Consider the following 16,549-nt stretch of genomic DNA (forward strand, 5'->3'; position numbering starts at 1 on the left):
GCGCATACACACATATGGACAAGCAGGAATACATTCCCACAAGCAGCTTATTGGACTTAAAACTAAAAAAAATTATTTTTGATGTAAAGTATGTTAATCTCAAACATGTTTTCATATTATTTGAGAACTGAACTATCAACGTTATCATTAAGTAGGCATAATTTCTGAGGTTATCCGAAATTCAGTAATAATGATTTAAGAATTTTATTTGTTAAAAATTATAAGGAATGTATTCATGCCTAAAATATCACTATAACTAACTATTAATTATTCTATACAGTCCATAAATATAAAACTGAAAAAACATCAACTATAATTAACTATCTGACAGTGTGTGATTATACAGAAATAATTACAACATGACCTTCTGTGTTTCACTGTAGGTGAAGTCAGAGGCAAACAAGTTAAAATTCAACAGCTTTCTGCTTACGAGTCCAATAAGTATTAATTTTGTTAAACAGTCTTTGTACTATTCTTCTGACACGTTATTATCCACTTACAAAGAGGTATATGACTAGAAATGTGCTAAACATGCACAGCAGCACTATCAAACTCAAACGCTGTCTTGCATAAATCTCTTTACAGGTCTTTATAGCGCTTGAAATATTGAAGAACAAGGGCATAAAATGGTGCTGGGGAGTAATACATACTAACTAGCTGAAACCTGACAGTGGTACTTGATTTTGAGAGAGGTAAAATAAGAAAAACATGGGGTTTCTCCAGGTCAGGAATGCAGACAAACCTGGTGACTCGGGCCTACCCGGATCTCCCCCTGAGTGCTGTTGAGTCGCCTAAAGAGAACAAAAGGGAATTAATGCGTCATACACCCTTCAGATACCATTTGGTAACATAAAGAAACATGGTGCAGGAACTCATAATGCAATAAAAACCATCTAAATAAGAAGTACAAACTCAAAAGTCTCATACAGATGCTTCAGAAGCAGAGATGACCTGAGGCAACCGCTAGCAGATCTCTGTAGCCTTGACCCTCAGATTCCAGAGCTGTGCTCCAGTATGGCCAAAGGCAAAGTACCATTGTGCAGCCATAACTTAGTATGTTTAGAGTGACTTTGTCTACCAAAGGTGCAGAGTAATGGTCAGAGAAGCCAGCATGACGGAGGCCACTTACAGCTGTAGCAAATATCCGCATGGTTCCAATCTCCATTTAGATTTCAAGAGAGCTGTAAGCCCGACTGCCTAGTCCTTGTGCAAGACGGCTACTTCAACGGATAATGACAATTTAATAACAGTATCCTCCAACTAAGCTCAGTATACCCTTCAGCACACTCCAACTAAAGTCCTGGAGGAAATATTTCATCATTTCAAATATATTTTGATCACATGAAAACAGCTAATACTGAAGCAAGGAAAAAAAACCATCCAAAACTGTTCTACATAAGTAAAACAGGCTGATAACTAATGACTCCATCCCCCAACACCCAACAGTGCAGACAAGCCATCATATTCAACATTCTTTCCCTTTTCTCCCGAGGTAACACTGTATATTGTATTAACAGAAGTATAACACTGAAAGCAGGTATACGCTCTGAAATGGTGGCCGAAATAAATGCCGGTAACCATAGCGACAAAAATGTAATAATAGTGTTCCAATCTCTAGCTGCAGTGGATTAAAGAAAGTGACAGGCGGATCCTGCAGAAAAACAGCCCCCATGTTGCTATGACAACTGTAGATATTTTCATATTGCCAGGCAGAGTGCAGCCCAGAAACTGTCCCTCTGATTTGCAACCAGAAAAATATGGCCCACACCACAAGCTGGACTGGCCAGCTGAACTCCCTCAAAAGCCTCGCAGCTTAAAGAACAGACCAGCAGGTGGCAGAGCAGTTAATGAACTGGTCTGAAAGGTTGTGGGTTGAGTAAGCCAAGAAAAACAGTTACACTGTAGTGCACCGACAATGTACTAACAGATTTGCGATTTTTACGAATTAAACCAAATTAAATCGTTTTAAGTATTTCAAAGAGCATACTTAGAAATAAGGTAATGTGACCGAAAGGGAGTACTATGCAAATCAAACAACAAGCTTTAATTTATGCAAACAAACAGTCTATTGGCAGACAGAATATTAACTATTTATTCTCCCATAATGCATGTTGCCTGAAAAAGGCAAGAGCAGGCGGGGGGGGGGGACGACACAACACAAAATTATATGTGGTGCAGTCTCTTTTTGGTCACATCATGAGAGATAAAGAGAAGAGAGCAATATACTAAGGATATTTTCACCTAGTATAATGAAAAAACATGCCATACTTCAGGGGGTGGGGGGGACTTCCACTACTTTTTAAAACAGACAACAGCAAATCAGTAAAAGAGAACAGTAGGAAACAGTATACGGTATACACTTTTTCTGTTTATGATAAGAATGTATTTAATTTTAACTCTTAAACTTCCGTTTGTATACGTATGCATATAAACATTGAGATGGAGTTGACTGATCTTTCAAACTTAAATACTTTGCCCAGAGCAGACGACAAATAGCAACCCATTCCTGTAGCTATCATAACTAACAATCTGTATTGAATCATTTGTAAGCTCGCTGCACCCACAAATTAAAAGTTTAACATTTTGATCCCCCCCCCCCCCCAAACTATATGCATGCATCTACAAGGAACTAGAGTTGGATAGCAGATATTGTGGAGAACAGAACAGATTTAGTTCCCTAAGGGAAAGAGCTCAGGTTTGAATCTCCCACCCTACTCTATATTCTTGAGCATGAACTCTATTAAATTTCTCCAGTAAAATACTGCTCTGCCATCATCATGTTCCAGTCACTGTAACTGTAAGTATTAGCTGACTGTATGATTCATTTTGCTAGTTTATTTTGCACATCCAGCTGTTTTCCAGCTTCAAACTAAAGTTTTAAGATGGGGTAAAAAGGAGAGAGAGGTTAAACAGTATGTGGGGCAGAATAACTAAACTGCTCAAGCTAGGAAAGACAGAGAGACAGAGAGAAACACACACACGTGACATTAAATACGAACTAATCTGATCAAAACAAAGTACAACGTAACGAGCGTGTGGAGCAGCCAACGGGGAAGGCAATCAGGACTGACTCCACCCCCTCAATCAGCACGGTCCAATCGCCGCACTAGTAGCGCCGAGCCCGGAGAGCAGCCCAAAGAGGAGTCCCGTCCAGAGAGCCTAGAGGCCCGGCCTCGCGTCGCTCCTTGGCAGAAAGCAGGGCTCCCGCGGAGGGGCTCCCGGACAGCAGCGGATCGGAGCCTAGAGCGAGCAGCAGCGCGCTGAGCTTGAGCGCCGCTATGCGCCATCATCATCATCTCCATTGTGGAGACCGATGGCTGCAAAATGGAGCCCCCGCCAGCTCCTTACTTACAGTAACACGCATAACAACGATGGTAAAGTTTGTTGCGTCAGCTGCAGGGCGACAGCGCGGCACTCAGAGGCAAATACAGGCGTACCGGAGACACGACAGTAACCGCTGTAACTAAGAGGGTACGGGTCGGCGAAACCGCGGGCGCGCACCGCGTACCAGCCTGGCAGGGTGGTGAGGGAGCATCTCGTCGAGGCGGAGAGGGAGAACTTGCGCGTTATAACGAGCGCGCCGACAACTGAAAGGACCGGGGACTCACTGAACGTACCTCCGAGGACTGAATATGTCGTCCATGTCGAAGAGGAGCCGCTTCCTTCTTCCCTCACCGCCGGCAGCTCGTGTGCTCCTAGTATCCAGCGCGCGCTGCTCTGCTCTGCACCGCACCGCCCGCTCGCGACCGCTCAAAATGGAGACGCGCGCAGCCTTTCGCGGTGCTCGCGCTCTGACCTCGGGATTCACGCGCCGCGCATGGAGTTCCCGTTCCAACGGACGACTGAGCATGTGCCGCGACCTTGCGCGCGCGCACACACACGCACACACACCGAGGCTGCGAGTCGCTAGAAGCGCAGGCAGCCCGCCCACCCCGCGCGGCCCGCCTCTGTCAGTAAACAAGGCCGAGCGGAGTGGCTGCTGACGTCCTGCTCCGCATACAGAGCAATAGAGAGAGGGAGGCAGGGAGAGAGGGATAATAAAGAGACACGGAGGTGAAAATGTTGGCAGAGATGGAGAGGAAATATTTAGAGAGGGGAAGGTGGAGATGTACAGGCAAAGAGGTTTAGGTTTAAGTCCCTGTCTGCCCCCTTGCAGTGAACAGTCAGCTGACACTCCACACTCAGCTGCGGTCTCTCTCTCTGCCGGCCCATTCCAGAGCAATCATAGGTGCATATCAAAAGGTCTAGATGTCCATATGCACACAGAATACTGCATGATTCACAGAGGCCATACATACAAGCATGTTGAAAGTTGGGAAGACTTTCAAATTCCATATATTTTGGAGCTGCGTGTAATTTTAGTACATTATAATGGCTTTAAATGCTCCACGCGTGCCATTTTCTCTCTGTGTGCCCTGATAAATGAACTATTTTATTTTAAGGCGATGTTTATTTTGATTGCCTTTTTAAATTTCTCCCCTATGCTATTTCACAAGTTCTAAGAAAGTGGCAAATGGAAATTTCCTCTTATACAAATGCTTTGATTCTGCCTATACCCTCATGTGCACGACTTTGTGTAACTTGACCCCCCGTACCATGTGTTTTACTTCAGAATAACGGAGTAGATACCCAGAGGAGCAAACACGTGAGGGAGTTCATGGCAAGTGCCCTTGAGGCACCTTCTCTTCCAGCCATGTGCCAGGCTCAAGTAACACACAAAGACTGCTCTGTCCCTTCTAGGCCGTACACCAACTAACCCTGTGCTAAGGCCATCAAGAGGTTGCTTCATCAACTTTTCTTTGGAGACAAGTGTCCTGTTCACCATCTCCCTTTGATAGCAAATGGCTTCCTCACACACTGGCATGCTGTTCTCCAAATGATCCTCTTTCACACTTTAAGCACAGGGATTACATTACATTTATTCAAGTGGCTTTTCTCTAAAGTGACGTACACCTCAAATACATTGAGTATATTAAATCAACAGAAGGCGATTTGGATACAGACATATTCTAGTACGGTTAATTTTTTACAATCCACCATACGAACCGCTATACATCACGTGAGTAGCTGCAGAAAGGATCGACTGCCTATCGTGAAAATAAAACCACCTCAATAATTCGTGCTGTAAAATGCAGTACTGAAGGAAAAGCAAGCTACATACAGTGGGGTTGCAACATAATGGCGACTGGGAGCCTGACGTAGCACCTAATACAAGAAGTCTCATAACTTGTTCATATAATCCAGTAATACATTTTCCTTTATTTTTCTCTGTTATATTTGATATTAAGGGGGCGTGGTGACGCAGTGGGTTGGACCGGGTCCTGCTCTCCAGTGGGTCTGGGGTTCGAGTCCCGCTTGGGGTGCCTTGCGACGGACTGGCGTCCCGTCCTGGGTGTGTCCCCTCCCCCTCTGGCCTTACGCCCTGTGTTGCCGGGTAGGCTCCGGTTCCCTGTGACCCCGTATGGGACAAGCGGGTCTGAAAATGTGTGTGTGTATTTGATATTAAGAATGTTACTATTAGCACTTGCTCTCAGTGGGCGGTAATCTCATCTGCACCTCTATATCATCTTTCATCTGCAAATTTGTTCAGTATGTTCTTGATATGACAAAATACTGTGGCCTACATGTAGGTTCAAATCTGAATGTGGCATTTACATGTTCTCTCCAGGTTTTCGTTTCCTCCTGCAGTCCAAAGACATGTAGTTCAGCTGAACTGGTGATGCTAAACTGCAAGTAGCAACACTCACATTTCTAACATACCAACAGACAGATCTGGATGCAAACACATCAACTACAGAACAATACTATACTTCTGCTTTACTTGGGCAACATGTGACTTTCAAAATTTTTTAGACACGGACATTTTATTATACTATTTTTTTGTTCTGTGAATCAAAAATTGGGCAGCAAGAGTACACACACTCTGAAACCGCTTGTCCCATGCAGGGTTGCGGCAAACCGGAGCCTAACTGGGCAACACAGGGCGCAAGGCTGGAGGGGGAGGGGACACACCCAGGACGGGAGACCAATCCATTGCAAGGCACTCCAAGCGGGACTCAAACCCCAGACCCACCGGAGAGAAGGACCCGGTCAAACCCGCTGCGTCACTGCGCCCCCTGCACAGCAAGAGCCATTATACCAAAATTTTCAATTCATAAATTGAGGGATTCCTGTATTTCTTCCCAAGTAAAGCGGATAAAGTATCTTAGCTTGTACAAAATTCACTGTTAAACTGCTACAGTATACTATGGTGTTATAACAAGACTGTACTAAATGACAACATATCTCAGTTTCTGCTCCAGTTAGGACCTAGACAACAGTAGTAAGCTTTACAAACTCATCATGCTCAAGTGCTTCCAGATATTAAGCTTTCCAAGCTGTGCTTGACACTTTTAACAGGTGTTACAGTAGTACAAGTGCACATGGAAGACAAAAACAAGCCTAGATAATACAGCATATATAATGTGTGTGTGTGTGTGTGTGTATGTGATATATATATATATATATATATATATATATATATATATATATATACATACATACACACACACACACACACACACACACACATTTTCATACAGTATATGCATATCTTCACAACATCAGTGGCTCTTACAGAGCAGTTTGCTACAGGAAGTCCTTCAATTTCTGAGTATCAACTCAGTATCTCTGCGCTCCTGGCAATTTTAGCCAATGTCTGTATTAAAGGAAGCAACTTCAGAAAAACATCAGAAAGGGTGTCTGCTATTACGGAATGTCTGTCAAGTCCAAATTGTCCATAAAATACACACACATTGTCTGAAACCACTTGTCCCAAGCGCGGTCATGGCAAATCAGAGCCTAACCAGGCAACACAGGGCGTAAGGCTGGAGGGTGAGGGGACACACCCAGGACGGGATGCCAGTCCATCACAAGGCACCCCAAGTGGGACTTGAACCCCTGACCCACCAGAGAGCAGGACCCAGCCAAACCTGCTGCACCACCACACCCCCTATCCAGAAAATAGTATATAAGAAAGTCTTTTATACAACACAATATGTTCTGACGCACATCTCCACCCGTGTAATAAATCAAGGATTTACTATACTCCAATTCTCCTGCCAAAAACTGCATCTTTGTGAATTTAGCCTTTGAAGAAACTCATTTTGTAGTGTGTGTGTCCTGTGACAGTGTTTTACGTGTGTGTGTAGAATACTGATCAGAGTTAAGAATTTTTTGGGAGGTGTCTGTTGAGTTAGCCATTTTTGTGAGTGTCACCACATTGGGAACAGTGCTGTGAAAAAGTATTTGTGTTTAGCTGCTGTCATTGTAGGTAAATGTGGTGTAACCATTTATCCACTCTGCAGGGGCAATTACTTTTTAACACCAATGATTGCACATTTCATTATCTTCCACATCCAGGAAATGACATAAAAACACTGGTGTCACTGTTCCTCTTTCAGGCTTCATTCATATACATGTATCCCGCGATATACGAGCTTTCGGTATATGAATATTCAAAGTTATGCCTTAAGAAAATAAACACCCTCCCTCGATATGCACACTGGTGGGTTTCAGAGTTACAAACCTGACATCGATGTGGGCCCCTGCCAGAATCAAAATTTACACTCAAAAAACTAAAACAATGTCATTTATTGTACTGTATTACTAGTGTTATTACAAGATAAGATACTTTGTCATTCTATACACACACACTGTCTGAAACTGCTTGTCCCAAGTGGGGTTGCGGCAAGCCGGAGCCTAACCCAGCTGGGCTGGGGAGAGAACCAGGATGGGACGCCAGTCTGTCGCAGGGCAGCCCAAGGAGGACTCAAACCCCAGATCCACCAGAGAGCAGGATCTGGCCAAGCCCGCTGTGCCACCATGCCTCCCGTGTCATTGCATACTATACAATTAAATTTTGTGTGGCGATACCAACAAAAGCAGCAGAAAGAACACTTTAAAAAAAAAATAGCATAGGGGAGCAAGTGGATTTACTATTAATCACTAATAATATCCAATGAGATGTAACTTTGCTTTCAAGAAAAGCATCTGCTAAATGAATATATGTAAATGCAATATTACCATGATTATTAGTACTATGTATTGCATTAGTTTCAACGTATTTAAACAATGCTTGATGATAATGGCATGTTTACCACCAGTGAGTGATGTTACGAGCAATGTAGTAGTATGTGCCATAGATATACATAGTATATAGGCCATGGCATCATGATGGAAGCCTCTGCCAGGCAGCTATATTGGAAAATTCGTCGAGAGGTTGCAATACTATGCATTTAACTGTACTAGTTACAGCAACAAATAGAGAAAGGCTTGTCATTCCGTTTCTTCTGGTGTAAAAAAAAAAAAAAAAAAAAAAAAAAAATTAAAAAGGAATATGTCCCCTGCCCCTCCGGCCTTACGCCCTCTGTTACCGGGTAGGCTCCGGTTCCCCCGTGACCCCGTATGGGATGAGCGGTTCTGAAAATGTGTGTGTGTGTGTTCCTTGCAAGTGAGTAAACCCAAGAACAAGCCAAATCCAGACACTGTTTATGTCACGAATCTGTGCAGTGTCTGCTGTGCATTAAATCTAGATCAGGAAACAAATGTTAAAAATATTTTAAGTAAGCTGATCTTTAGGAAGGAAAGTTGTGTGGTACAGCTGTGTAGCTCAGTTTGACTGCTTTGCCCAAATTTCAACAGAACTTTTATCTGGCCACTGGCATCGATTCCCAATAAAACACAATAAATACTAATGCTGTGACTGCGAGTGATGATGGGCACATATGTTCACTGTCTTGGGTGTGAAATCCAAAGGTTTTGTATCAAGTGCATTTTGTGAATTTATTTCAAATAATTTAGATTGCCGAACAAAGAAAAGGATAAGGAAAGAGAAAGATAAACTCCAGGCATTACCATTCGCCAGGAAAAGGTAGCGTGCGCTGTAGCAAGTACTTCAATCCGGCCGGACAGATCGTTCGTTTAAGGGAGGGAGCTGTGCCCACTTTATTAACCTTTCCTGAGCATTTACAGGTATTTGCTACAGCTGTATTATGGAAGGGTAATGTAACATTCAGTTATACAATCATGACTAGTCTGAGAGAACAAAACACTTCAAAAACCCTTCCATAATATAATATTGAAGTTTCATCTTTACGACTTTCACAAATGCTGCTGTCATTCTGTTTTGGTAAATATTCTTATTTCATATGTATTACTTTTATTTCTCATAACATATATATTGATGTATAACTGAATATGGCAGTCTATAAATGAAAGGCAAAGACATTTTATGTGGGGAGTAAGAGTATAGGAACGCAGCATTATTTTTCTATAAGAAATGAGAAGTTTTGATTCATAAATGCTTGGTAAACCGAGGGATGCCTACACTACTAGAACTGATGAAAATATCTGATCAAATTTAATTAAAAAATGAGAAGGGGCAAATATATTCTTTTGAGCACTGGGTATTTTATTGGGGTCATGATACTGATACTATTAACAGATATTGAGTGGTCACAAATGCCAACATTTGTTTTTCTCAGCTTTGTGAAGCTTCCCTCTACAAACAGCACAAATGGGAGAAGAAGGGGGGAAAAAAAATGATTTGTAAGAGCTACATTTGTGCCATGAAAATTAAAATCTATGCTGTTTTTGCAATATTAACATCTATTCTTTTCAGGATGTGATGTCACTCAGCCCCCCTACAGTGACATACACACTCAAATTTGGGCTCTGTCGTTTGTGCTGGTTTGTCGTTCAAACCGCAGCAACATCGTTTTTACTTTTTTAAATATAAAGGATAATATTACACGTGACGTCACTCCAATCCGAACCTCACCCCATGTACAAGAGTGGCCGCATACAGACTCATCAACGGTGGTGAAAAAGGTACAACTAGATTTGCTGAGAAACGATAACATCAGAAAGCTGCAACCTGTCAAAGCGTCTGGAGACACAGTGGGCGTCTTTAATACTTGTGCTTTCGATGCATTTTATCAGTGCCTTTGTAGCACCTTCTCTGATAGTCTCTCTTACAGCAGCCATGTAAAAGATGCTAATAAAGTTTAAAATTTTCAATGGGTGAAAACAACGGCTGAGAAGAGTGTGCAGAGAGGAATCTATGTCCTCCAAGCTAAACTGCGGCGAGACATATCTTGAGCTGAAGAAATACACTCAGGATTACAGTAGGTTAGAGCAGAGTGCAACGTCTCAACTATTGTTTCAGATGTGTCATAAAGAGCCCCCAGCGCAGTAGCGAAGACAAAATGTTCTTCGAAGACGTGCTCACGCTATGCTAGAGCGTCATGCAAGATTGCCTTTGTGTCAATAGACGAAGACACGCTAAAGACGAGGAGTGTCAGCACTTCAGAAATCCAGGCGTCTTTCACATATCCACAATATAGAAGTCAATCCCCAGGATATGCAGATTTCTGGCTCCACTATTTCACAGCACATCTGCAACGACACAGTAGAGCACACCCTGACTACAGGAGAGCACCTTTGTGTTGACGCTAGCATTGGTGCTTGGCCAGTTGGAGAAACACAAGGCACTGACTGTGACTCTGGAGACACGTTGTTGGAAGATGAGCTGTCCCAGTTTCTCCACCACATTCATTTAAGTGGGCAACAATTCACTTTAAGAGGTGTCATAGCATCTTGCCAACCACCTATTAAATATGACTTGGGTCATTACCATGGCATAATTGCAAAAGGTCTGATTTCACGTGGGAAAAATATGATGACCTGTCAAAGGCTGTGACTGGTGAATGCTCATTTCAAGGTTTGCCCATACCCTGTTCTTTATACAAGATGAGCTCTCTGTTATTGGTAATATGTATCTTGTCTGCTGAAATTCACTGTAACTTCGAAGCTTCCCAGTCATGAAAGACTTTGCCGTTTCATTTTGTTTTATGTCATACACAAAATGTATATTTGTTTTAAGCCATTTTTTCCAGCACATTTGTATGTTTTTTTGTTAAGTTGGCATTGTTGTTTTTTAAAAAAAAAAAATAAATTAAAAAAAAAAAGTGTTATGCACACCGGACTCTGGAAACATTCCAGTGAATTTGTACATGTTTTGAGTTTAATTGTTCACAAAAAATCTTGATGTAAACTGTACAGTGTTTGTTTTTTTCCACTCATCAAAGAAGATACATTTTTCACTTTTTTCCCCTCCATTTTTGCTGTTTGTAGGGGGGGCATCTTCACAAAGCTGTTTTTCCCTACTTATTCAAGCCAGCAGATGGCCAGTTCCCTTATACAGACTTTGGAAAAATGACACTACATAACATTTTATTCATTTAGCGGCCACATTGTCATTGTTATTGTTTTGTTTTGTGCAGTATTGAATATTGTTTTGTTCATAGTCTGTGGAGAAGCGTTCAAGAAGAATTTGATGATACTTGTACCTATGACAATAAACTTGAAACTCCCCCCCCCCCCAAAGGGACTTACCATTTTAACCTATCTACAATTATTTATCAATCTATATACCATCAATTGTCAACCACTTGTCCCGAGCGGGGTGGCGGCAAGCTGGAGCCTCATCCGGCAACACGGCCGAAGAGGGAGGGAACACACCCAGGACGGGACACCAGTCCGCCGCAAGGCACCCCAAGCGGCGCTCAAACCACAGATCCACCACACAGCGGGCACCGGCTGAACCCGCTGCACCACCACGCTGCCTCTCAATGTATATAGTTAGACAAAATTTATTACGTTGTGATTTTTTTTTTTTCTTTTTCATTTTTCATTCAGTTTTGTTAGATGAAGCATACTTTTGGCATTAGTTTGTACTATATATCTGTTTCTAGGAAAAAAATTACATATTTTTGAAACTAGGAAATTTGGCACCAGGTTCCAAGCACCTAATATTCCAGTACTTATTAGGCTCTGATGCTTTCTAGAATGTTTGGGTACTTTCTCTCACTGCTCTTACAGATCCACTGACAACTCCATTGCACTGGCCATGCACTTTGCCCTGAAACACCTGGAGGAAAGAGACACCTACGCGCGGATTCTGTTATTGATTATATCTCTGCATCCAATACCATCATTCCCACCAAACTCATAGCTAAGTTGAAGGATCTGGGACTTAACAGTCACCTGTGTAACTGGATTTGGACTTCCTGACAGGCAGAGCCCAGGTGGTCAGGACTGGCGACCAAACATCCTCCACACTCACACTCACTGGTGCCTCACAGGGATGTGTGCTCAGCCCCCTCTTGTGCTCCCTGTTCATCTATTTCTGCTCTGCAAAGCACAGTTCCAACATCATCTTCAAATTTGCTGACAATACAACCATCCTAGGAAGCATCGTCAGAAGTGATGAGACATCCTACAGAGAGGAGGTCAGAGCACTCTCAACATAGTGTGATTACAACAATCTCTCTCAATGTCAACAAGACCAAAGAGATGATTGTGGATTACAGGAAGTCACAGAGAGGAGGTCATGTTCCTATCCACATCAATGGGGTAGAGATGGAGGGAGTTAAGAGCTACAAGATCCTCGGTGTAAACATCTCCGATGATCTCTCCTGGAGCCTCCACACAGACACAGTTGTGAGAACAACCCGTCAAAATCTCTGCTTACTGCGGAGGCTTAAGAGGTTTGGTATTTCCTCTGGTACCATGTCAAACTTCTATAACTGCACCATAGAGAGCATTCTGACCGGCTGCATCGCTGTATGGTACGGCAGCTGCTCTTCTTTTGACCGCAAAGCTCTTCAGAGAGTGGTGAGAACAGCTGAGCTCATTACTGGGAATAAACTTCCGGCCTTACAGGACATTTACCAAACACGCTGTTTGAGAAAGGCCTGCAGTATCATTAAGGACTGCACTCACCCTGCTCACCACCTGTTTGCAACACTACCGTCTGGCAGATGCTACCAATCACGGAGAACCAGACTGAAAAACAGCTTTTATCTTCAAGCCATCAGACTACTTAACAGCCAGCAGTCCTTTATCTAGCACTGCGACACTGTATTACTGATACTTTATTACTGCCACTTCCGGGCACTTAGATATTTACTATTCAGTATTTACTATTTAGTATTTGTTGTACTTGGATTTTTGGTGGGGGCGCAGTGGCGCAGTGGGTTGGACCGGGTCCTGCTCTGTGGTAGCTCTGGGGTTCGAGTCCTGGTCCAACCCACTGCACCACCGCACCCCCCACACACTAGAAGTAGTGGTGTTTTTATTAATCAGTAAACTTTTGCAGCAGGGGATGTGGCGGAATAGTGGCGCAGTGGGTTGGACCAGGTCCTGCTCTCCAGTGGGTCTGGGGTTTGAGTCCCGCTTGGGGTGCCTTGTGACGGACTGGCGTCCCGTCTTGGGTGTGTCCCTCCCCCTCCAGCCTTATTCCCTGTGTTGCCAGGTTAGGCTCTGGCTACCCGTGTGTGTGTGTGTGTGTGTGTGTGTGTGTAAACTTTTGCATTGATTACGATTAACGTTAACACAACAAAATTTTTTGAAGTTCTTAGTTGTGTTGTGTAATTTTACTGTAGCAATTTAGGGTCGGGGGTGCGGTGGAACGGCAGGTTTCATCCTTGCGCCCTGTGTTGCACCCCTTGTTCCGGCTCGCCACGACCCCGATTGGGACAATTGCATTGCATTGCAATTCAGGGTAAATACCTTGTTCAAGGGGACTACAGCTGGAGGTGGTATGCAAACCTGCGATCTCTGGGTCCAAATGTAGCAGTTGTAACCACTAGCTTACCAGCTGCCCTATAACCATTTGCCACAATTCGATTTCTGTGCTAGTGTACGCATAGAGCAGGGCGTACTCTGTTGACACACTTTCACATCCACAATTCGAATGTCCCCATAAGCCTGGTCACCAAGATGTTTAAGGCATTTACAGCATGCCCTTTATTTCAACTAGGCAACAAGGACACCACAGAGCTCAAGACCAGAGAACGATTTTCGAACCATTTTAGCATGCACAAAACCTACCACAGTATTCGAACATGGTTCAATCAATAGCCTTTGCAAAGAGCTTGACTGTAGTGGACATGTGACCAACATTCCTGAGAACAACACCTTGTCCTGCTGCCATTCCCCTACAGTATACAGCTCCCATGTGGCATTAGGTCATGTGGTAGCAAAATCTGCCGTACCCTCAGGGCAAAGACATTCATGAGTCGTTGAAACACCCCCTGAACTGTCTGCAATTTATCTTCTCCCGCTCAACTCCCACACTCAGTAACAAGCATATCCACTTAATATGCCTCTGCTTTAAGTCTGATCAAAACTGTACGCCTTTCAACCAGCAGCGAAATGTGGGTAGACAAACTTCTCAATAACTGAAATAAAACACGTGGAGAACACACAGGCTGAAGCCGCTTGTCCCAAGAGAGGTTGCGGCAAACCAGAGCCTAACCCTGCAACACAGGGCACGAGGCTGGAGGGGGAGGGGACACACCCAGGACAGGACGCCAGTCTGTCGCAAGGCACCCCAGGTGGGACTCAAACCCCAGACCCGCCAGAGAGCAGGACCTGGCCAAGACCCCTGCACCACCGCGCCCCCTTCACGTGGAAGACAAATCTACAAATACTCCCAACTTGGTTCAGATCGCATTTATTCTGCCACCCAGAGAAAGCAAGCATTAATTTTGCTTCCGTGAGACTGATTACAAGACACAATCTAACTCTCTCTGCTGCCTGGCAATCTTACTAACTTGTGTTGCTGGGATTTCAGAAACCATAAGGCAGTCACCTGGGAAATAGTTTGAAAGCTTAAGACGCCTTTTGCCGCACAGAGCAGCACCAGCATGTTCCCCGTGACTCAGAAGGGGTGTTAGGGGGTACTCGTGCCAGGGGACATCCTTACCTGGTCTCCGGGTTGTATCCCAAGATGTAGAAGAAGGAGTCGATGTTTGCTTTGAACTCCCGAGCAGTAAATATGTCAGAAAAGTGGGTGATGTTACACTTCCCTCTGAAACATAAAGTACAGGAAACCATAAGTACACACAACTTGTTAGACATCTAATCAGGCAAATAAGTCTGTGTGTGAGCTAAGGACTAAACATCTGGTCTGCACAATCCCCAGGAGGTCAGCATGAACTCTGTGACAGATAAACACTTTCCACCGTTATCACTATAGGGACCCTGACTGTCCAGTTTTTTGAACTGCAAGTACACAAAATCTGGAGTGAAACGTCTCCAAAGCAATCGGGATGCCCACTCAGACCGCGAACCCGTCCCAGCGGATAAATACATGTACAGTTATGAGTGAAGACTGAGGATGCTGATAACAGTCCATATTTACATTGTGTTCCCAGCACACATCCCTATTTTAATTGATTTTAATATTGAACCTATGACTATTTTTGGGTTTAAGGACTCAAAAAAGTTTAAAAGAAAATATTCTCAAAAACGTAGTATCTTTCATCATAAGATGGTCCCAGGTTCAGTTGTTATGAAGTAATCATTTTAAATTGTTTCATTAATTAAATTGTATTAATTATTTGAAACTGTTTATGCTGCTTTATTTTAGCAGGCACTTTATGAGCCCACACCTTATTAATATAATCCAACACCTTATTCACCAAAGTGACTTACACACACACACACACACACACACACACACACACACACACACACACACACACTTTCAGAACCGCTTGTCCCATACAGGGTCGCGGGGAACCGGAGGCTACCCGGCAAAACAGGGCGTAAGGCCAGAGGGTGAGGGGACACACCCATGACGGGACGCCAGTCCGTCGCAAGGCACCCCAAGCGGGACTCGAACCCTAGACCAACTGGAGAGCAGGACCTGGTCCATCCCACTGCACCACCGCGCCCCCTATATATATTTTTTATATATAGCTACAATATACCTAAAAAAATTCATGGGCCATAATCACTAATTATAAAAGCAAATAAAAAATACAAAACTGAAACATCCAGCTCTGAAAAATATTCACCCCATTAGATTTACTCCCATTAAAAATCACAGCTTCAACTTGTTTCCATTACAATTTGAACTGTCGATGCATCACCACCCACACACACACACACACACACACACACACACACACACACACACTTTCAGAACCGCTTGTCCCATACAGGGTCGCGGGGAACCGGAGCCTACCCGGCAACACAGGGCGTAAGGCCGGAGGGGGAGGGGACACACCCAGGACGGGATGCCAGTCCATCACAAGGCACCCCAAGCGGGACTCGAACCCCAGACCCACCGGAGAGCAGAACTGTGGTCCAACCCACTGCGCCGCGCCCCCACGCCCCCTTCGCTGCTGGATACACTACTTACAATGGGTCACTCATCTATACATCAGTGAAACACACACTCTATCTCTCTGTCACTCACACACTATGGGTGAACCTGAACAGCATGTCTTTGGACTGTGGGTGGAAACCAGAGAACCCAGAGGAAACCCATGCAGACATGGGGAGAACATGCAAACTCCGCACAGACTGAAAAGGGATCGAACCTACGTCCTCTCGCACCACCCAGACCATGTGAGACAGCAGCGCTATTCGCTGTGCCGCCGTGCCACCCAAAATGTACTTTCTTCAATATCAAATTAAATTAATTTAGAGACTG

At 43.9% G+C, this 16,549-nt stretch overlaps 1 protein-coding gene across 5 annotated transcripts in view; it reads right to left on the bottom strand.

The window, feature by feature from the left end:
• Positions 1–16,549, bottom strand: part of LOC108928239 (arginine-glutamic acid dipeptide repeats protein-like) — a 145,145-nt gene that overhangs the window by 36,137 nt on the left and 92,459 nt on the right. For 3 of the 5 annotated variants that reach the window (XM_018742092.2, XM_018742093.2, XM_029249189.1), the window contains exons 6-7: positions 14,813–14,917; positions 743–791 (exon numbers count right to left, since the gene is read on the bottom strand). In XM_018742092.2, the coding sequence (XP_018597608.1) occupies positions 743–791; positions 14,813–14,917 (154 nt within the window). Of the gene's footprint in view, positions 1–742; positions 792–3,617; positions 3,885–14,812; positions 14,918–16,549 lie in introns of those variants that run through there. The other 2 variants (XM_018742094.2, XM_018742095.2) reach the window with 2 other exon arrangements.

The sequence above is a fragment of the Scleropages formosus genome, chromosome 25 (genome assembly GCF_900964775.1).
Source record: "Scleropages formosus chromosome 25, fSclFor1.1, whole genome shotgun sequence".
NCBI classification, from domain to species: domain Eukaryota; kingdom Metazoa; phylum Chordata; class Actinopteri; order Osteoglossiformes; family Osteoglossidae; genus Scleropages; species Scleropages formosus.